At 37.1% G+C, this 22,132-nt stretch overlaps 1 protein-coding gene across 26 annotated transcripts in view; it reads left to right on the top strand.

Moving 5' to 3' along the window:
* The window catches only part of HDAC9 (histone deacetylase 9), a 910,581-nt gene that overhangs the window by 487,214 nt on the left and 401,235 nt on the right, over positions 1-22,132 (top strand). For 10 of the 26 annotated variants that reach the window (XM_073009077.1, XM_007981950.3, XM_073009067.1 and 7 more), the window contains 3 exons: positions 14,995-15,236; positions 20,003-20,153; positions 21,189-21,315. In XM_073009077.1, coding sequence (XP_072865178.1) covers positions 14,995-15,236; positions 20,003-20,153; positions 21,189-21,315 — 520 coding nt within the window. The remainder of the gene's footprint in view (positions 1-14,994; positions 15,237-20,002; positions 20,154-21,188; positions 21,316-22,132) is intronic. The other 16 variants (XM_038004699.2, XM_073009071.1, XM_007981952.3 and 13 more) reach the window with 3 other exon arrangements.

Here is a 22,132-nt window from a genome sequence, read left to right as displayed (position 1 = left end):
CTCACCTGAAAATACAGAAATGTGTCAAAATATGAAGAAATATATTCAGTTACACATGTCTCTGTGGAATATATTGACAATTATGAACAAATGTTTTTCTTCACCTTTAAAAACAAAAATGTGTAATATGATTTTAACAAAAATTTTTCAGTTTCATCTGTATCAAGGTATACTCCAGAGTGAAATGTGTAGAAATAAAATGAAAAGCCTATTTTGTAGAAGTCAAATAGAATCGGAATGGAATGGTTAAGATCATGGATGCTGGAGCTGGACAGTGTGTGTTCTGATTCCTGTTGTACCTCTTAGTGGGTGTGTGACCTTGGCCAAGTTCCTCTGTGGCCTCCATTTTCCTCATTTGTAAATAAGAATTCTAATCACGTCTGCTCCATAGGTTACTAGATATTGCAACCTCATAAAGAAGAATTGAATAAATATTTACTTTATAAAGCATTCAGAACAATATTTGTTACACAGTAAGTGCTGTAATTAGTGTTGGTTCCATAATTCAAATTAGAATAAGAGAAACTTGGGAGACTGGCCAAAATTATGTTGTTACTCTTTGTGCTTACCCATGTTTGGAAAACCAAACTTGGAATCAGTACATATAGGGACATCACATTTTACTATAATGCTTAGGACCTGAAAACTCGCCTATTTTAAAACTCACATATCCAAAGTGCTTCCTGACAAAGGTTACTGGGTATTTCTCTTTAAGAGCAAAAGTGGTGCCACCATGTGGCAATAACATAAATATAACTGCCAATCCATTTAGCTTGGCAAGGCTTGAAATATGAGCACATTACATGAATTTTTAAAATGTTTTAACATTCAATTTTTTTCTAAATCGTATGTACAGAGTATAACTTTATTATTTTTAATTCAAAATTTTAAAATTCCCATAATTTCAATTCTCATAAAACAAGAGTGGCATTTTCTTTGAAAAAACAGTAATGTAATTTGCCTGTGATTTGAATTTGGCAAAATAAACAAATAATGCCCTTATAACACGGATTTTCAAACTGAGTTCCATGGAGTCTGGAATCCCTGGGGGAAAGGAATAGGGGAGGAAGTGAGAGGATAGAACGTTGGTTCCTCCTCTCCCTCTTTTCTAAAATATTTGCACTCAGGTTGGTTTTATATGTTGGAACTATTCGTAAGATTTTTTTTTAAGATAATAAGAAAATATCCAGCCATTTAAAGAAATGTTTTTCTTTTCTAAAAGCCAGTGCAGTCCTATATTAGGAGTTTCAGTGGGGCTTTAAACTTTTTTTTTTTTTTTTTTTTTTTTGGTAATAAAGATTTACTCAGAACTAGAAAACATCTGAATTCTGGAGAAAAGATAAGAGCATTGGTTGAAACCCTATTCCTGTTCTGCAGGACTGAAAAGATTAGAGCAGAGAAAAGGCAAAGACATGGTCTGAATCGCAGAGGAGAAGAAGGGAGGTATCACACATGGCATTTCAGCTTTGTTCTTCCTACTTTTCCTGCATATTTTCATGTATGTTGTTGTCTTAAACATATTAAGCATTGAGGCTTTCAGAAAATATTCAACTATTTTGTGCTGGCTAAAGGTAATTCTTTCTTGGTGGCAGGAAGCACGCACTGATAAAACTTTGTTTTTTTTTTCTGTCAAAATAGCACATAGTGTTGTGCTTTTGTAAGCAAGAGTTCCTGATAGAAGAGTGGGAACATTTTGAAAAAGTTTATTTGCTGAGTAATTTGTTCAGAAAGAATGTTGTTAGAGAAGGGTATTTGCTAAGAACAATCATTTATTCAACTAACATTTATTAAATTTATAGTATAAGCTACATAATATACTAGGTTCTGAAGTTATAAGGGAATCCCTTGCCTCAAATATTAGGATTGTATAATGAGAGGAAAGTTTTGTTAGTCATTTGAAATAGCTATTTGAAATTGTCAAATTGGAAATTTGACTATTTTGTCATATTCACAAACATGTCATTTTCACAAATGACTATTTGTCATATTCAAATATGACAAATAGCTATTTCAAATGACTAGAAAACTTCCCTCTCATTATGAAACCCTACATTTGAGGCAGAGGATTTCCTTATAACTCCAAGTATTTGTCTGTGACCTCAAGAAAATATAAGTTGTAGAAAAAAATATGGGAAAGGGGACGGTTTGCATCATCTTCCTCATAGTTCCTTTAAAAGTCAATTTACTTTAGATCCCAGAGGAAGAGTGTTGGATCTGGCTGAATAAGTAAGTCTTTTAAATTATTACCTATATTTTCTATTTTAAAACATTAAAATTTCAAATCTTGTCAAGATTTCATTTTCAGGTACCTTTATATCAAATTGAATTCTAATCTCAAATTACAAAATAATATGGATTACAAACTAATGTAAGTTCTTAGCTTCTATTACCTTGGAGTCCCATAAATTGGGTTGATTTTGTTTCTATAGTGCAAGGAGCTGAATAAAGCTTTTACCCAGTTCTTAAATAGTAAAGAACTAGCAAACATTGCGATACTTTAGAACTAAGTGGCCATTAGAAATTAGTTAGCAGTTCATATTTGTGTTATGGTTTGTTATGACTGCTTAATTCAAAAGCAGATTTGCAGACAGGGAGTTTGAATTAAGTAAATCAGAATAGTAAAGGCTTTGATTAAGAAGTTAGCTTGCTTTAACTTAAATGTTGATATTTCAAGGCCTACTGATATTTTAGTCATTTGTGGTTATTTTTGTTTCCTGTTCAGACCCCTGGGAAATAAGAGAATAGTAAATCAAAGCACAGGTTGCTTTTTGCATTTTTTTTTCTTTTCATTTATGCCATGTAGTAGTTCACTTTAAGAAACTAAAGACATGGATAACTTGAATAGAATCACTGAGGGAGAATTGTATTTCTGGATTAGTCAGTTTAAATAATTCTTGTTATAAAATGATTCTTTCATGTTTGATAATTTAGTAATTCTTTTTATTCCATGATAATGTTATCATATTAATAGTGGAAAAGCAGCTAAAACTATCTGCATTACTAAAGTGCAATTTGGGCAGTATTGTTATCAAACTGAGGCTGTGTTGCTTATGTCACGGGATCCCTAGGGTGTTGCTTCACCAGCCAGAAACCTCTGTGGCAGGTGGTGCCTTCTGCCTGAGTATCGCTCGTGCCCGTTTCTTTCCACCCGCTTGACTCAACAGACTGCACTCGGCTCTTGCTACCAGCCCAGATCCCACACCTGCCAAGTACTAGCAAGGCGTGAAACGGTGAGGGGTGTGTGGGTGAGTGAGTGCAGGGTCTAGCCACTGTACACAGCCAGGCACACTGGCTGCTGTGGTGGGCAGGCAGCTCCAGGCAACAGCGCAGGTGCCAGCTCCATGCGAGGAGGCTGAGGCTGGAGCACATGTACTGCACGTGGCTTCTACTGTGGGCATCCGTGTCTGGATGAGGGGAATATAGTGGCACCCAGAAACTTGGAGATGCCTGGAACCACTGAACCACAAAAAGAGTGTCACAGCCCTGGCTCAGGGAGCCGGGGGGCTCCCCAAAGGGCCACAGCCCCTCTCTCCTCATGGCCCACAACATGACGAGCGGGAGGGCGTGTTTCAACCCTGTTTGTGTTACAGCTCTTTTAGTCCCGCCATTTGATGGGTCCCGAGTTCTTGTTTCATACCCAGGAAGAATGAGGTATGCGGACAGCTGGAGGCTGAGCAAAGTGAAGAGGAGCTTCACTGATCGGCAGAACAGTTCTCAAGAGATCCCAAATGGGCAGCTCCTTTCTGCAAGCAGGTCTTCCTGACGAGTGTCCAGCTCTCAGTGGAGAGGAGACCCACAGTGGTTAGCTCCTTTCTCCAGGCAGGTCATCCCAACACGTGTCCAGCTCTCAGTGGAGAGGAGACCTGCAGTGGGTAGCTCCTTCCCACAGTTAGTAGTCCAGACGTCTGTGCAGCCCTCAGCGGAGAGGTGACCTAGAACGGGTAGCTTCTATCGGCAAGCAGATTGTCCCATCCTCTGCCTGAGTCCGTCTGAGTCCAGGGTTATGCACTTCAGAGGAGAGGGAGTGCATGTTAATTGGTCCATGGACGGCCATGGGTGGGCCCGGATAAAGCACCGGAAGTTCTCACTCTGGTCCACAGAACTGACGGTCTGGCCCCCAGGCTTTTGACTGTCCCTGGCTTGAAGGTGAGCTTCACCAGGGACCCTCCCCTTTCTACCCAGGAACTTGTCTGCCTCCTGCCGCCATCAATCATGTCGTTCACGGTTCCCAGGCTGTTGCTGCCGAAGGGCACCTGCAGGCCCCTGTTGAGCTGCCCTCATTCTTCTGCTCATGCTTATTGGTGCCCAAGTGCAGAGAAGGCCAAGACAGCAGGGGACTGGCGGGTCAGTGCTGCCCTGAGCATGCACATACCCAGCCGGGTTGCGCCAGTGCCTGGGCTTGACCTGAACTTCGCTTCGAAATCAGAGCGAGTGCTGGGAGCATGGAGAGGCCAGGCAGCGGGAGCAAGCACTTCCAAGCCTGTGGGGAGCAGAGGACCTACCAGGTCCCCGACTGTGCACAGGGATACCTGGGTCCACAGCTGCACCCAGGAGGGTGGGGCTTCTGCCCCTCAACTCGGAATCAGGCGGGGCTCCTGCCTGTTCCCAGCTCCTGCGGACTACATGGAGTGGGCAGCCCCCGCCCCCACTGCAGCTGGTGTCATGGCAGCAGCCCTTCTGGGCAGACCAGCCACTGCCGTCACATGTTTTCCCAATTTCTATTTTTGGTGATAGCAAATTCAAACTTCTTAATTTACTTTTCCTGAAAAAAATTGCCTTTCAAGACTACACATTTTAATGAAGAGCCTTCAGTAATAAGCATTTCAGCATGTCTCAAAAAAAAAATTCAAAATTCAACTCTTGGTTATTTTAGCTAAAATGTCAAAGAATTTTGATTAAATAACTTTAAAAGGATTTACCTTTTACATTTACATTTATTAATTTAATTATTTATCTTTAAAATGGAAGATTTGGAAAAAAACTCTTAGCTTGCAGCTTACCAGTTCTGGTGTAGTTTTCAATAATATAACATGGAGTATTCAATCATGAATTAGGCATTATTATTTAAATAATTCACGATGTGGCCTATACTTGGTTATCCCTACTAAGGCAAACAGCATGAATGGGTAAGTTTTCTTTTCCTCAGTGTTCACTTACTCCATTGTGATGGTTGTCACGTGTCAGCACATTGAATTTTAAGAGATATGGTGGAGTCTAGGAAATGCAAAATGACACCTTGGGTGGAAAAACTTTTCAGATTGTTTTCAAATACTTAATGCAGTGTTGCCAGAAATGCATTAACTTAAAAATTTAAGTAGTAAAATAGCATATTTTTTAATTCAAACAGTCAAAAAGCCCAGTAAGTAGTTGCTTTAGGATTTTAATTGGGTATGTGTGTATGTGAACATATACATGCAGATGTATACATGTGTTACTAATTTTATTCCCATAATATTCTTGAGACTATTATTCATTCATTTATTCATTCATTCATTCCACACATGCACTGAGGCCTTACTATGTTTTCATGTTGTGCTAAGCACTGAAAACATAGTCCCTGCCCTCATGAAATTCGGAATAGTGGCAAAGATAGACAAATGAATGTTATGAAAAAAACTGAGAAATGTATTGGGAAAATTAAATAAAACTAAGAAAAACATCTATATTAAATCATGATTTAGCTAAGACATGAAGGATAGGACTAATCTAGAGAAATGTGTTGGTATTGGGGGAAAGGTTTTAGGAAGAGAGAACACATATGGAAAATCTCTGAGACCCTGGAGTGCACAGCATGTTTAAGGAACTGAAAAATCTGTGTGGCTTGAGTGAGTGGAGGACAGGTAGTATTGAGGCTGGCAACATAGCAAGATACCACCCCAGCTCCCACTACCCTGACCCCAGCTATACAGAGAAAGCACACTATGGAGAAACAGGCCAGCCATGTTAGAGACAAAGGCTCCACTGATGAGTGTTAGCCAGAAACCTAAAAGAAGTGCTTCAATAAAACAGGCAGCGGTGGTGGAGAGAACTTGATGGCTTCAAAAACTATTTAGGAGTAGGGGCCAGTCAGGGTGACTCACCTCTGTAATCCCAGCACTTTGGGAGGCAGAGGTGGGAGGATCACTTGAGGTCAGGAGTTCAAAACCAGCCTGGCCAATGTAGTAAAACCCCATCTCCACTAAAAATACAAAAATTAGCCAGGCATGGTGGCACACACCTGTAGTCCCAGGTACTCGGGAGGCTGACGCAGGAGAATCACTTGAACCCGGATCGGGCCACTGTACTCCAGCTGTCAGAGTGAGACTTCGTCTCAAAAAAAAAAAATTAGGAGTAGGAAAGTTAATTTCTGTCAATTAGATATAGATAATAGAAGAGAGAGGAGTCACTATCACTTCTGTTTCTCCTGTGTCTTCAATGATTTAAAAAAAAAAAAAAAAAAAAAAAACGGGGATACTGGAGAAAAGAACAGTAAGAGATAGCTAAAGAGAGTCCCAGTAGTACCTGTACATATGAGTTGCACATTTGGTGGAATAGATGTTTAAGCTGGAGATAGAATTGTCAACATAGAGGAAGCAAAGCCCTAGGAATGGAAGGGATCTGCAGAGAGAGAGAAAATAGAGAGAGAGAGAAAGAGAGAGAGAGAGAGATTCTTTTCCATTCGTTTCCCATTCCATGACATACTTCCACCAGACATAAACTGTTCCTTCATGCCTTTATTCTACTTTAAATCATCTGATGTCAATATGTCAGTTAGTGTTCACAAAATAAGGGAAAGTTTTTTAAGTCTCATTTACATCTCACAACTAAATAGGCCAGATTTTGTAAGGGAATAAACTCAGAGGCTGCTGAGGGGTTGAATAACTTGTCTCTCTGACACTGGTGGCCATGGCTTCTGCCACACTGCTTGTTTTGTGAAATAACCAAGTCTCCTGTCCACCTTTCTGACCTTTCATTCCACCTGTGCCTAGTAGAGTCCAATCACAAGTCATTTGCAGTTTCCTTTTTCTTTTCCTGTTCCTGTGTATATGCTCTTCGGCCCTGAGTTCACATCTCTGCGTTTTTGGTGGCGTAGGGAGGGTTAGGCAAACATACTTTCTTTGTGAAGCCTTTTCTGACTTTACCTGAAATAGTCAGTGGTTTCTCTTTTTCAAAATTTCTCCGTAACAAATGACATAGGACATTATTTTTCAGTTGTATGCCTCTCTCATGCCTTTCTCCTATTCACAGAACCTGATTACCTTGCCCCACTCTGCCCAACCCCATTTTATATGTACTTTATTGTGAGCTTTGGCAAGGAGGGACCACATTATACTTTTTATTTTTATTTTCATTGTGTTTAGCAGAGTAATAGCATATGCTCAAAAAATGTTTGTTGAATTAAGTTGATAAAGAAGGAAGACATGGGCAAGAAACATAGTGTGAAAGGCAGGAAGGAAACTATATGTTAGAGACTGTGGTTTACCCTCCAAAAAAGGTAGCAAGAGATAAGCCTAGAGAGGTGTTGGTGAAACTTGTCTGTGGTAAGATTTGTTGGGGCAAACAGTATTTACGAAACTCAATCCATAATACATAGCGTGGATAGAAAGAATGAGACTGAAAAAGAAGAAGTTGTTAAAAAAGATAAAAAATGGCCGGGCGCAGTGGCTCAAGCCTGTAATCCCAGCACTTTGGGAGGCCGAGATGGTTGGATCACGAGGTCAGGAGATCGAGACCATCCTGGCTAACACGGTGAAACCCCATCTCTACTAAAAAATACAAAAAAAAAAAAAACTAGCTGGGCGAGGTGGCGGGCGCCTGTAGTCCCAGCTACTCGGGAGGCTGAGGCAGGAGAATGGCGTAAACCCGGGAGGCGGAGCTTGCAGTGAGCTGAGATCCGGCCACTGCACCCCAGCCTGGGCAACAGAGCAAGACTCTGTCTCAAAAAAAATAAAAAATAAAAAATAAAAAATAAAAATAAATAAAAAAATAAAAAATCCTTGACAGCTGTCCCCTCTCCCCTCAACACACACATCCTCCCTGCTCATGCCCCCACTTCTGCCTCCACCTCCATCTCTACCTCCATCCCCACCAGCTTAGCTTGACCTTCAGGAGCTAGAATCCCAAAGATCCCTTTCCCAGAGTGCTCTGCTCCGGACCTAGCAGCTTCAGGGAACTGTGAGTATTTTGTGATGTTGAAGCCAGAGAAACAAGGTGGTGAGTGACCTCCACAAACTGAGGGAAAATGTTTGAGCTTTGACTGGGCTTCTTCTGAGCTGTAGTGCAGCCCTAATTCATTCTCCTCTTTTCCACCCAATGATATCGAAGGTGTTTGGGCCTGCTGTTTGTGATGACTCCTTCACACATGTTAGCCTGCGGAAAGAAGCACTACTGAGCAGAGGTGATCAGCTTTCTCCAGGTGGATTTTGGGCCATGTTACCCGAAGAAAACCTGTTTTCTGTTTTCTGTCACTCTTCTCAGTAGCTTTGCTCTGTAGGCCAGCCCTGGAGGCCCCTTCTCCGCAGAGGATTAGAGGCCTGGCCCCAGTCCCTCATCGTCGTATTTCAGGATGGTTAGAAGCAGTGATTCCAAGGCCACATTCATCATCCGAGAGAAATATAAACTGGTATGGAAGATCATGTCTGACTTTTTGGGGACATTTATCAGGCAAAGAACATAACCAATAGTAAAGAAGTGGTGCTAGCATCCTTGAATTCTGGAAAGCTAGGTATTTCTCATTGCCGTCCCAGAGAAAACTCTTTTTAGATTCTTCAAGGCCGTTAATATTTCAACATGAGATGGTATGATTAGAACAAAGACTGCAATGTGCTACTCATGGAAATTCAGTCCTCAAGACCTCTTCATTTTCTTTTGGAGAAGGCTCCCAAGGAAAACTGTGTTAGGTTAGCAGACCAGATGACTGGTAGAATTGCATATGTATGTGCACAGAGTTTGAGTCACAGTTTAAACCAGATAACTTCCTAATTGGTATTGAGTATTTCTATAGGAAGTTATTCCTTATTGATTTTGATTTGCTGAAAAAGTACAGAAACAGTAGGGTAAGGCCGCACATGTCATAGAGGAGAAAGTAATCTCTAACACCACCTGCTAAGTTAGCATCAGTGCACCTCTTGGTATTGATCAGAGTTTTAGAGATGACATGTTATCATCATGATACATGTAAATGTAATTTAGTAGAACCAGCCTGCCATGGCAAAGATTAAAGTCTGCAACAAAGAACAGAAAAATGAAAATGTTAATGATAGAATGATAAAATGAAAAGGAGTTGATGGAAGATATCTACTCCTGTTGAAATTTTGTATAAGGGTTTTTCTGCAGAATTTGCAGTAAACTGTTGTTATGGATCACACATTTAGGAAACCTTGAGACATCTGTTCCACAATCTTTTCTGGACCCTGAACTACTGATATTAAATACATATTTGGTTGAACATTGTTAAAGCAGAAAACAGTATAGAAGGCAGCCTCTTCCCATGGAGTTAGCATGCCCAAACTCTCACAGGTTTCCATGCATGAAGGGAGGAACAGAAGAAGCAGAATAGATAATCAGAGTAGCATTTGTATATCCCCAAATCCAGAAATTTTAGTTCATGTGTCCCATTGCCAGTGTTGTGAACAACCATTTTCCAGGTAAAAAGAACTTAAGAATAAAATGGCTCTAGGCAGCATTGTTGATATAACCAAGTTGTGGCCTCTGTAATTATGAATATTAACTGAAGCTGTTAAACATGGTTTCAATTTTTATAGCACCGTTTTCAGTGGCAAACCTAACTAAATAATTGGTATATATGAGTTTGTGGTGGGATTTTGTCCATGCCCGTGTGTGTGTGTGTGTGTGTGTGTGTGTGTGTGTGTGAGAAAATCTATTATTTTGAACTCTACTGCTTTGAGAAGGGCCATATGGTTGTACATGCACAAAATTGTGTATTCTTAAAATGTTTTCATGCGTGAAGTTTGCAAGTTGTTTACTTAAAACATTAAAATGGATGGCATCTTGCTTAGGGCAACTGATAAAGTAGCAACCAGAGTCCAGTTTTTGAACATATGAAAATTCTATTTTATTATACTATGAATAATAGCATCTAAAGTGAAGAAGTAACCAATACTCCATGGTAACTAGATTATCTTTAGTACTCTGAATGAACTCTTTAATGACCCTTGAATTAAAAAAAATTTGTTACAGAAATTTAAAGCTAAACGTGAATGTTCGTGTTCATGCTCAAATAAATGTGATTATTATAAACACCTATATGATTTGGGATTTTGGTTTTATTTTGAAATGAGAGCTCTTTCGTTTACAAGTTCACTAAAAACCAAAATGTTTCTTAAAAATCGCTTGAGCTTGTAAACATTAAAAAGAAGGAATAACTATTGAACAAATAAGACAGACATTGTCAAGAATGGACAGGACTTTGTAAGGTAATAATTAAGACTAGTTAATATATATGTGGAAATGTTCTGACTGGGCATTTGGTATATAATAATGTGAATCATATAATAGAAATATAATAAATATAGCATACATTTGCATTTATCTGCAACCTCAGACAAGCAAGGTGAGTCCAAATAAAGCTAGTTAAATCATAGTCCCTTCTTACATGTGTCAAGAGGTCTTGAGATCAGTTTAAAAAACATGTTTTATTTACAACTAACGTGAATACTAATATTTGCTGTCAGCAACTTCCTTCTAATATAACATATGCATCACTGGCCACCTGCTCTAAGTAATTTTTGAGGAATTTGCATGTTCCCAGACAAGGAATGTTGTGAACAGAGATGATTCCATTTATCCATTGTTAAAAATGGTGGTTAATTTTTCCCTGTAAGTTGATTTCTAATTATGATAATATGGCAGCTATGGACAATGCCCTTTCTTAGACATACTGGGATGTAAAAGTGACTGTAACTTGTTGAAACTCAGCCCTGGTATTGTGTTACTATTATTTTTCCTGGGGAGACTTATCAGCCTGTCACAAAAGATGTAAGAAAAATCCAACATTCCTTTTGGAATATGATGAGTCTTTGTCACCCACAATGCAATTAATGTTAAAAATAGAAAGAATGGCTATGATATGATTATGATTAGGCAGAGATGAGCTATTGTCCAAGTAACAGGAACTAATCTAGCGGGCCAAAGATGACCTACACAGAACCATCAGTGTGCTGATTGCCATTTCTCTCTGAGTTTGATGAAATATTCATGCCTTTGCTCTCCTCTCTGCAAGCACTATTGATTTCTTGTATAAACGCTGCTATATTTAGTCTAGACAAATGGAATGTGGATTGCTGCTGAATAAATTGGATGAAAGACTGGGATCTTGCCTGCCACTTTCTCTCAGTCTTGGGCAATTATTTATAATCAAGAGCAGTTTTTGTAAGTTGAGGGTGATTTTTCACAATTTAGTGATTAGTCTCTGAACAAAGGCAAGCAGTTAGACACAATCATTTCTGTTGGGATAGCAGGTTAAGAAGTCAAATTACCCTTTGAGGTTTACAATAACTGTTTCAGAGACTTGTAGGACTTTTTTTCTTATCTTAAAAATTTTTTTTTAGAGGTTTGATGTTTGTAGTTCATGGATAACAAGAATGCCAGCAAGAAGAGACCCCAGGGTCTCTTGAATTTTTACATTTTGTCTTTATAGGGTTAAGTTCTGACCTTTGTTTTTTGGGATTTCCATGTAAAAGCTGAAGGCTATAGTTGGCCTTTTTAATGTAAAAATGAAATATATCTTTAACTGCCATTGCTTTTGGTTGGAATTATGCCAACTCTTTAAATTAATGTTCAAAATCTCATGTTACTCTAGAGCCTTGACTAAAAGTTCTACACTGGGTGCTGCAATTAAGAGATCTTACAGGCCATCATTCTAATTTGCATATGAACTTGTCATGATTAATTTCTTTCCTTTCACAGATATCATGTTTGAGAAGTCAATGTCCATCAAACTATAGTTCATTTATAAATTATTTTCCCATTTTCATTAAAGTGACACATAAAGTACCATCAGTGCAAACTTCTGGTCAATCCATGGCAAAATAACCAATGTTAGCAACCCAGGATTGCTATCAGTCTATAAGCACAGGCACATGCACATGGGCATTCAACTCAGATGACCAGCAAGGACATTTAAGTATATGAACATCTGTAGACAGGATTTCTGTTAGCCTTTCTTTCCTCACTGAAAATAACTCTTAAATTCGCATGGAAAATTAACTTTGTAGTTTCCAAACTGGAATCTGCAAATCTAAGTTACTTACTTATAGTAACAGAGCATTAGATGCAATTTGGAAAAATATAGAAAAGTAAAGGGAGAATCATTCATATTTCCATCTAAAATACAGCCATCTTCTGTTATCTACGTCACCAGTCATTGCTATTAGAATTTAAAAACTAATATGACTTAAAAACCGTGGTAGAATATGTACTCAATAAGGGCTCGAATTTTTGTCTTTTTTTAAAATACCAAACTCCAACATCTAGAATGAAGCCTGGGACTTTAAGGGGTTTGATAAATCTATTTTGACTACATTACTTGTATGTATATATTTTAAATGGTTGTCATACTGTAAATATCACTTATATCACTTTTTTCATTTAATGTTACAACTTTTTTAATGTTCCCATAAACATTATTTTTAATGAATGCATAGTTTTTCTACCAAATGGATGTGACATATTTTGCTGAGACATTTCCTTGTAGTTGGTGATTTCAATAACAATAATATAACTCTAGTAAATAATATAGCGTTGGACTATTTTTTTCCCTATTTAGTATTATCTCCTGGAGATATAATCCTAGAGTTGATGAACCTGAATCGAATGGTAGAAATATGTAACATCTCTTGATACGTATTACCAAGTTGGTTTTGCATAAGTTTTTTACCAGTTGACAGCTCCACTTGCAATAAATAATTGTCTCTTTGGTCATACGCTTAGCCTATACAATGGGGCATTGTACACACTTGTGTATATACGTGGGTCATATATATGATAATAATGATGCTCTATTTCGATTCATAATTTGCAATTCTTTACTAGTGAAGGTGATTTTCAGTTGTTGTATTCTTTTATTTGTTTTGATCTAGATGTTTTAGTGTTTATTTCCTAATATTTAGTAGAAATTATATACCATTTTATTTTCATATTTGTTTCAAATATTTTTGTTTTGTTAGCTACTTACTATTGATGGTTTATTTTAATATATAAGAAATTTCCATTTTTATATAATAAGAAAGCAAAAACAAACATCTGTTAAGGGATGTGCTACATGCTATTAGTACTTACTGTTATTATCTCCAGGTTACAGATGAGGGAACAGAGGCCATAACATCTTCAAAGTTACACACATAAAAGAATCAAATAAGCATTTAGATTATAGAGCAGAATTTGAAAACCGGTACATGTAAAGATTGAAGCATTTTGTTTGGTTCCTGGAGTATTTAAAACTTTTGAAGAGCCTGGTGCTGTTACTCGTGCCTATAATCTCAGAACTTGGGAGCCTGTCAGGCAGGAGGATCACTTGAGGTCAGGAATTCAAGACCGGCTTTGGCAACATAGCAAGATACCACCCCAGCTCCCCACTACCCTGACCCCGGTAAAAAAAAAAAAAATAAGAAAAATTTAGCTGGTCATGGTAATATGCACCTAAAGTCCCAGATGCTTGGGAGGCTGAGGCAGAAGGATCCCTTGAGCCAGGAAGTTCTAGGCTGCATTAAACTATAATTGCACCACTGCACTACAGCCTGGGTGAAAAAGTGAGCTCTCCACCCCCCAAAAAATATTTCAATTTAATTTTCAGTTAACAATTATTTCTGTCTACACTGGATCTGTATTTTCTTTTCCCCCATCAACTCCCACCAATAATTGTTTTTACCTGAGTAGTGACTGGCCTCTGTTGAAAAGCCATGGAATCCAGTTTGCCAATTTCCACTCCAAAATTCCTGTTGTCTTTAGCTTAACCTTTTACAGTGAACTACACAATTTTCCTGATTCTTGTGGGTAAGGGTCATACTCAAAATATTTAACAACCAGATTGGCATGGATGCTGGTCATTCAGAATATGAGAATGGACACCAACAATAAATAAATGGTATATTTGGATATCTACCCTGTCTGTGAGTTTTCCTGCTTAAACTAAGCCTTTAGAAAGCAGCATTCTTATCCACTAAGAGTTTTTGCTAAGAATTTTATATCTATTTTCTAATTTAATTTGTATAAATTTAAATATTATCATCTATAGTTATTCTCAGATCATCAAATCTTTTTTTACTCCAGTGGTTTGATTAAATACTTGTTTTAAGTTTCCTCATACTTTTTCCACCTTATTTATTTTAGGAATGAGGTAGCTGAGATACAGATTGTTACCATTTAAACATCAGGACTTAGAAACTTGGCTACTTTCACTCCTTGATGTTTGGATCTGGCACCATTGCTGTGGTTAATCACCATTTTCCACATTTTAGCATGCAGTTTTGTATTCTGTCTTTGGTACATCCAATAGTGCTGCAAATACGTTGTATTACAACCTTTACTTTGTAAAGTTTAAGATATCTTCTGACTCTGATTACAAAGGAAGATGTTCTTAAGTGTACAAATTTAGTCATGGTGGAAGTTCTCTCTCAGGGCATCTTTTCCTCAACATAATTCCATTTTTCTTTTTTTTTTTTTTTTTGTCCTCGCTGACTTGATTGTTGTTAGGGGTTCAGTACAATAAGTTTTATGAATGGCCGATACCAGAGAGCAATTGAAATCATCTGTTTGTAAAAGGGAATTGTGGAAGATTCATGGCAGAGTGCAAATTGCTGAAATTAGCCTATGGCCCATTTATCAAAACTAATGTACAAATGCCTTTATATCATCATTATAAAGAAATGGCTAGAGTCATTGGCATAAAATTTGTTGTACAGGGTATAATGTCTTATACTTTCCAAATCAATATGCTAATTTCCAATCCTCTGTTACCCTCCTCCACCCCATTTCCCTTTTTTTCTGGTTCTTTAGTGGATGTGAAGTCAGAAGTTCCTGTGGGCCTGGAGCCCATCTCACCTTTAGACCTAAGGACAGACCTCAGGATGATGATGCCCGTGGTGGACCCTGTTGTCCGTGAGAAGCAATTGCAGCAGGAATTACTTCTTATCCAGCAGCAGCAACAAATCCAGAAGCAGCTCCTGATAGCAGAGTTTCAGAAGCAGCATGAGAACTTGACACGGCAGCACCAGGCTCAGCTTCAGGAGCATATCAAGGTAGCAAATGCTTCTTTGTCTGTGACCTTACTCAGGAATCTGCACCGTGGTGGGCATGAGCAGTGCCCATGGGAACACTTTGCGGGTAGATTCACTGTGATTAAGACATGGATATATGGCTTGAAGGGAATTGTGATTTTACTAGTGAAAACTTTGGGTAAGTACCTGTTAAAACCTGTTTTGCTTCTCAGAGGGACCTTCTTTATCCTTTAGCATATGGAATCAATAGTAGGGAATAGTAACTTCCTATCCTAATTTTAGATTCTCTCCTACGTGATTTTGTTCATTTGCCCCATCTGTTCTCCACCAGGAAGAAGCATGACCCTAGAAGACCCATTTTATATTTCATTTCTGAAGAGTCTACGTATACTATTTGTGAGAAAGGATAAATTAGTCACCTTATGTGAAGACAGCTGTTTTTGAAAAACAAACATGGTGTATAAGTAGATGTTCTGAGTATGTCCTAATCTTCCTTATAGAAAAAACCTCATAATGTATACATTCAAAATAATAGTATAATAAAAAGCTTAAGGGAGTTATAAATGGAGAAACTGGTACAAATATTTTTATAGACTGTAGATAAGATTTATTGGAAGTATTTGGGAGTAGTTGACAATTTGAGACTAAAGTTGTTTAAATTATTCTAGCACAAATATATCCATATTCCAGAATTTAAAATAATAGCTTATTATCAAATAATATTAGAAGTGTCTGTTTTTTTATTTTGTATCTCCAGAGATAAATATTACTTTAGCTTTATTTGTAAAACATCTCACAACTTCTTGACAAAGACAGTTGAAACAAGGCTATTTAATTTGAATTTATTATGACAGAGAAAAGCAGCAATTATTCACAATAAAAATTTTATTTTTATATACAACTCTTTCAAAGATGACAAACACTTGCTAATTTATGAATGTAATAAATTATGTCATCTCATACTTTATTATTTTGTATCATAGGAAATTTATTGTTTGCATATCAAGTACAAGCACATCAATAGAGGGCTGATATAGATAACTAATGTTAATAGTATATAATTTTACCACATTAATATGACAGTTTCCAAGGAAGTAAAAATGCTATCTTCTCTATATTACTTGGTTTACAAGATGTTTCTTAATCCGGGAAGAACTTTATTATCTTATATTTCTAAAAAGGCTCTTTGACAAGTGATATAAAATACATTTTTTTCTTTTACTAGTGAACTTTCCAAAAGGAACTCTTGTATATTATTGATCTATAAAATACCTTAAAGTGAGAGTACTTTCTTTTATCCCAAATGGAATCGGTAGCTCATGGCTACATTTTGAAGTATGGGTAGCCTTTCTTTAGTTTTTAGACTTATTTTTAAATGAATACTGAAGCATTATTTAAATTTAACCTTTGAAACAATAATAGAAACATTGATACCTAGATCTGTTTCTTTCCTTCCAGCATGTTAGGATGGCAAAGAGAAATGAGTAAAATGTACATTTTTCACCATACTTTAAGATGTAAGGATCGGTGTAGCTCAATTGCTGCTGTATGTGAGTCATGTTTCCCTAAATACAGGGCAATACTGATAAGTTACTGCTTTAGATACTTCTTTTCATTTCTATTGCTGCCTTTTATAGCTATAAAATCAATATAAATTGTTTAGAAAGAAATTTGTTGCTTAATTTTACTCAAAAGGTAATAGTAGCAAGTAGATAATTAATTGTTCATTTGGCACAAACAAAACAATGGTGTAGGTTTATTGACATCTGGAAAATATTGAAAAAGTGACTCCTGTGAGAAAAAAGGATTATGAGATAGCTAACAGGAAAATTTAGCTTTTAAAATGATTTTCTAAAATAATAATTTGTTTTCTTAGAAACCAAAGACATAATTAATATTATCTTTTCAAATTAGGAAGTTTATTGATTTTTAGAATTTTTATTTTGTCTTGTATTTTTTATGGATAAAGCTAAAAGTTGATGCTTTTCATTGATTTTATTTTTATGGGAAAGATACAGTACATGATGCTTTATTTATATTAGCTTTTTGAGTCTTTAGCTTCTGTAATAATCACCATTTGTTGAGTTAGATGCTGTTATCCAATTTTTCCACCTAGTAAACCGAGGTAGAGAGAAATAATGTTACCTTTCCAAAGCTACACAGCCAATAAATTGTTGCTCCAAGATTGCAGTCTTGCCCTGTCTGCCTCCAAAGCTCTTAAGTTGCCCTGCCTTTCTCATGGGCCAGAACATCTAGAAATAGAGGGCTAAAGTTTTATTTCTTTCTATTGTTTTAAACCTCATTCATGCAATCTTTGATAATGAATAGTAGCTATGGTAATTAAATTGTGTGCTTGTCTAGATTCCTATGAAAGATTAAAGTTCAGATGCATTGGGGCTTTGGGTGAGGCACCAAATTAATTTGACCAACCCGAGTATCTGTATAGAATTTAACAGTAAGGCAGAATTTAAGCATTCCTCCTGCTACAATGCAATATTATTTCATTACAATGGAATAATAACCCCCATTAGGGCACTGCTGTATTGAAGCCAAAACGCTGAAGATTTTAATATGAAGAGTAACCAGAAATGCTTCTGTGTCCTTCTGTGAGTAATAAGGCTATTATGGTTGATATACAGAGTTAGCTTCCTGTTGCTCCTGAGTGACTCTGATGCCATTCCATATAATAACTTTTTATTTTTTTTCTATTACTTTTTGGTATAAAATCAAGAGTTTTAGGCACCTAATACAAAAAACAAAATTTACTAACTTCATTAGTATTGAAAGTTACAAACACATGTTGAGTATCCCTTATCTGAAATTCCCAGGACTAGAAATAGATCAGATTTTGGATTTTTTTTTCTGGATTTTAGAATATTTACATATCTGTACATAATGAGAGTCTTGGAGGTGGGACTCAAGTCAAAATATAAAATTCATTTATATTTCATATACATCTTATAGCCTGAAGGCAATTTTATACAATATTGCCAATAGTTTTGTGCTTCAAACAAAGTTTGGGTACATCAAACCATCGGAAAGGAAAGGTGTCATTGTCTCAACCACCAATGTGGACAATCTGTGGTTGTTTGGCATCACTATCGTTGCTGAGTCTGAATGTGAGGAACATGCCATTGGCATGTCTTGCCCACACACATGCCATTTTGTTACCTTTTGTGAGTGTGCTTATGTGGGTGAATCTGGGTGTATGTGGAAAAAATATATTGCAGCTGAACGGGGGCTGGAAGGGTCTTTTTTCCCTGGGTGAAGCTTACTAATCTTTGTGTTGTGTGCCTGCATTTTGACTGGAACTCATCACGTGAGGTCAGGTATGGAATTTTCCACTTGTGGCATCATGTCAGTGCTCAAACTATTTCAGATGTTAGAGTATTTAGGATTTTGGATTTTCAGATTAGGGATGCTCAACCTATAATAATAATAATTAAAATCAATAGGGTTCAAACTTAAAAACTAAATTTTATGTACATTATAAATATGTGGCTGAAGAGAGATTGTTCTCTCTCTTACATATGAGGAACTATGACTCCGAGTAGTTTAGTAACTTGTCCAGATTTCGCATCTACTAATGTCAGAACCTAAGTAGAACTCAAGGTCCTTAGTTATTCCTCAGTGAGCACATTTACTATAGTTCATAGATATATATTTCTCAGTCTGAATGGAAGTGGACATCTCAAGATGTCTATTAAAAAGAATGCTTCAGGCTGGGCAAGATGGCTCACACCCGTAATCCTGGCAGCTAGGGAGGCCAAGGTTGGAGGATCACTTGAGACCAGGAGTTTGAGACTAGCCTGGGGAACATGGCAAGACTTTGTCTCCACTAAAAAAGATAATTTTAAAAAAATTAGCCAGGAATGGTGGTATATGCCTGTAATCCTAGCCACTTAGGAGGCTAAGGTGGGAGGATCGCTTGAGCCCAGGAGATTGAGCTATAATGGTGCCACTGCAATCCAGCCTGGGCAACAGAGTGAGACCCTATCTCAAAAATAAAAATAAAATAGAGAACAAGAATGCATCATATTCATTTCATTCATTGTTTGAAAGTGAATTCAAGGGATTCAGAAAGCTAAACAGTAGTACATTAAAATGAAGTTTTGTGGAAGTGGTTTCTTCTTGACCAGTGTCTTTAATCTAAAAGCTTTTGTGTGCTGAATGAAGGAATAAAGCTTTTGCTATTTTGATATTTTGAGAGCATATATATTCTACATATTATGAATATATACATTGCATTAGTCTATTGAGAACTTGCTCTGTAAGGTTTTGAAATTTTTAGCATTTGTTAACTTCAGGTAAACTTTTCCCAAATTAACTTAATATCTCACCATTCTGTATTTGCCTTGATTATTTTTACACCATTTCTCAGGCTAAGAATGGAAGATTTCAGTTGTTCATTTATAATGTGAGGGACTTCGTAAAATAGACTTCGGAGCAGTCCCTACCTTTCCCTATTTGTGTGTTCAAAGAAAATTCATTAAAAGAAATAAAGATTTAATTAAAGGAAATGAGAAGACCTGAGTGAATTTATAGTAGTTAGTTTTGAGAGAGATGCACAGATAATGGAGCTACCTAAAACTTGCCTGTTGGTGATGTTAAGACCTTCACTGCATTCGTTGCTTGTCCTTAGATTTCAATGATTTACAGAAAAAGTGGGTACAAATATGAACTAAATACAAACTAGTTCCAAAAGCTCATAACATTTCAGTTTTGGTCAGTGATGACTATGAAGCCTAAAGAAATTGCACACTCTCATGTCTTTCTCTTCTCGCAAGTTGCAACAGGAACTTCTAGCCATAAAACAGCAACAAGAACTCCTAGAAAAGGAGCAGAAACTGGAGCAGCAGAGGCAAGAACAGGAAGTAGAGAGGCATCGCAGAGAACAGCAGCTTCCTCCTCTCAGAGGCAAAGATAGAGGACGAGAAAGTAAGAGGCACCAGGGTAAACGATGGACTCTCTTTCCTCATCGTTAGCTGATCATTATTCAGAGCAAAACCTGATAAAGAGTGCAGTTAGACTCATCAAAATTGTCTGTTTAATTAAAAGCGTAGATTACAGACCCAACTGTGAAGTTTTGACATTTACATACCAGCTCACATCATTGAGTCTGCAGAGTATCTCAAGAAGCAAACATAGCATTATCTGGCAAAGTTGCTAATTTCTGTTGTTTTGAACCTTAAAAATAATGTAATGCTAAAGCAGTCTAATATATGCCATCTTGTTTAATAATCAGCTTGTATCTATATCTCCTGACTATGCCTTCCTTACTCCTGGCCAAGTAATAATTGCTGTCTAAGTAAAGCCTTGCCTCCATTTAGTTTTGGCATACTCAAACTTTGAGAAGATTTAAGGCAATAACACATGCAAAAGAACTATCCACAAGAGGGAGACAGATCCAAATAATTCCCCGGTATTAGGTCAGTTCAAAATCAGGTCGTAGCAAGGTTTAAAATTTGATGACTTGAAGTGGAATTGTCAGCAATATTTATTTGTTTAATGCTCAAAGGGTTTTTTTTTTAAACTAAGGTTTTCAAACTAGCAACTCAGAAAAGATCATTTTAATGTGTTTAAGGGATTTAATATGGATCTAATCCCTTAAGATAACTTGATTATTAAAATACAGTGTTTTGTTCCTCTGCAGTATTTTTTAAATGTAAAAAAAAATGATTTTGGGAATTCCCTTTCTGCAAAAGTAATTAAAGAAATAGCTGAAGTCTTTTGAAAATTTGCAGTTTAAGTAGTATTTATAAAGCATTACTGTACTATTTTCTAAAGCATATTTGGACTGTGGTTTCTTCTTTTAATAGGAAAACTTTATATGCTGTGACCAGCGATTTTACTTCTTAATCTTTGTTAAATATTCTACAGGCATGAGAAAACAAAACTCACCATCAACATCTGTTTCTCTCTGTGTGTGTGTATGTGTGTGTGTGTGTGTGTGTGTGTGTGTGTGTGTTTCAGGGGCAGTGGCAAGTACAGAAGTAAAGCAGAAGCTTCAAGAATTCCTATTGAGTAAATCAGCAACGAAAGACACTCCAACTAATGGAAAAAATCATTCCGTGAGCCGCCATCCCAAGCTCTGGTACACGTATGTTCAGTGTTTGGCTGTTTTCATTCCCGGGGTAAAGAACTCAGGTTCTGTATTTAGCTGACCTGGGCACAAATCCTTAGCCTGCCATTTCTCAACTGTCTGGCTGTGGGCAAGTTCCTTGAATTCTCAAAGGATCAGTTTCCTTCTCCATAAAAAGAGGAAAATAATAGTGCATGCCCTCTAGGGTTGCTGGGACGGTCCTATGAAATAATGTGGTAAAGTACAATGTGGTCAAGTACACAGAGAGAAGTGCTAAATAAATGGTAGCATTTATCAACTTGAGAGCAAAGAAGTATATACATTCTTTGATGAATGAATAACTGACAAATGTGAGGTGGGCATAGATATTTGTATTTTGCATTTTTCCGTTATCAGCTGGTGCATCTGATATCTATATAGTAATTTCAAAAGATTTGGCAGATTGTGATTTTATTACACTTGACTTGGTGTAAGATGGAGGTCAGCTATTTTCAAAAGTCTAGTAGAATTTTGTCTCAAAAAAAGAAAAAAGGAAGGAAGAAAGGAAGATAAGGGAGGATAGGGAAGGGAAGAAGGAAGGTTGCTAAATAAATAACTCTAAGTCTTCAGTGAATAGTTTACACCTGCCTACCTTACCTCATTTCTTCCCAGACAGCAAAATACTAGCTTGGCTTCTGACACACAACCTGACAACATAATACATTGTGGTATTGTGGTTTTTATGGAACCATATTTCCGTAAGTCCAATACACAAATATTTCAATAAAATATGGAGGATGTGGTGATTTTAAAACTCAGGGCAAAGAACGGATAGGCAAATTATATATGGATAATA

This window comes from Chlorocebus sabaeus, chromosome 21 (assembly GCF_047675955.1).
Source record: "Chlorocebus sabaeus isolate Y175 chromosome 21, mChlSab1.0.hap1, whole genome shotgun sequence".
Lineage (NCBI taxonomy): Eukaryota > Metazoa > Chordata > Mammalia > Primates > Cercopithecidae > Chlorocebus > Chlorocebus sabaeus.
This window is presented reverse-complemented; position numbering and strand designations above follow the sequence as displayed.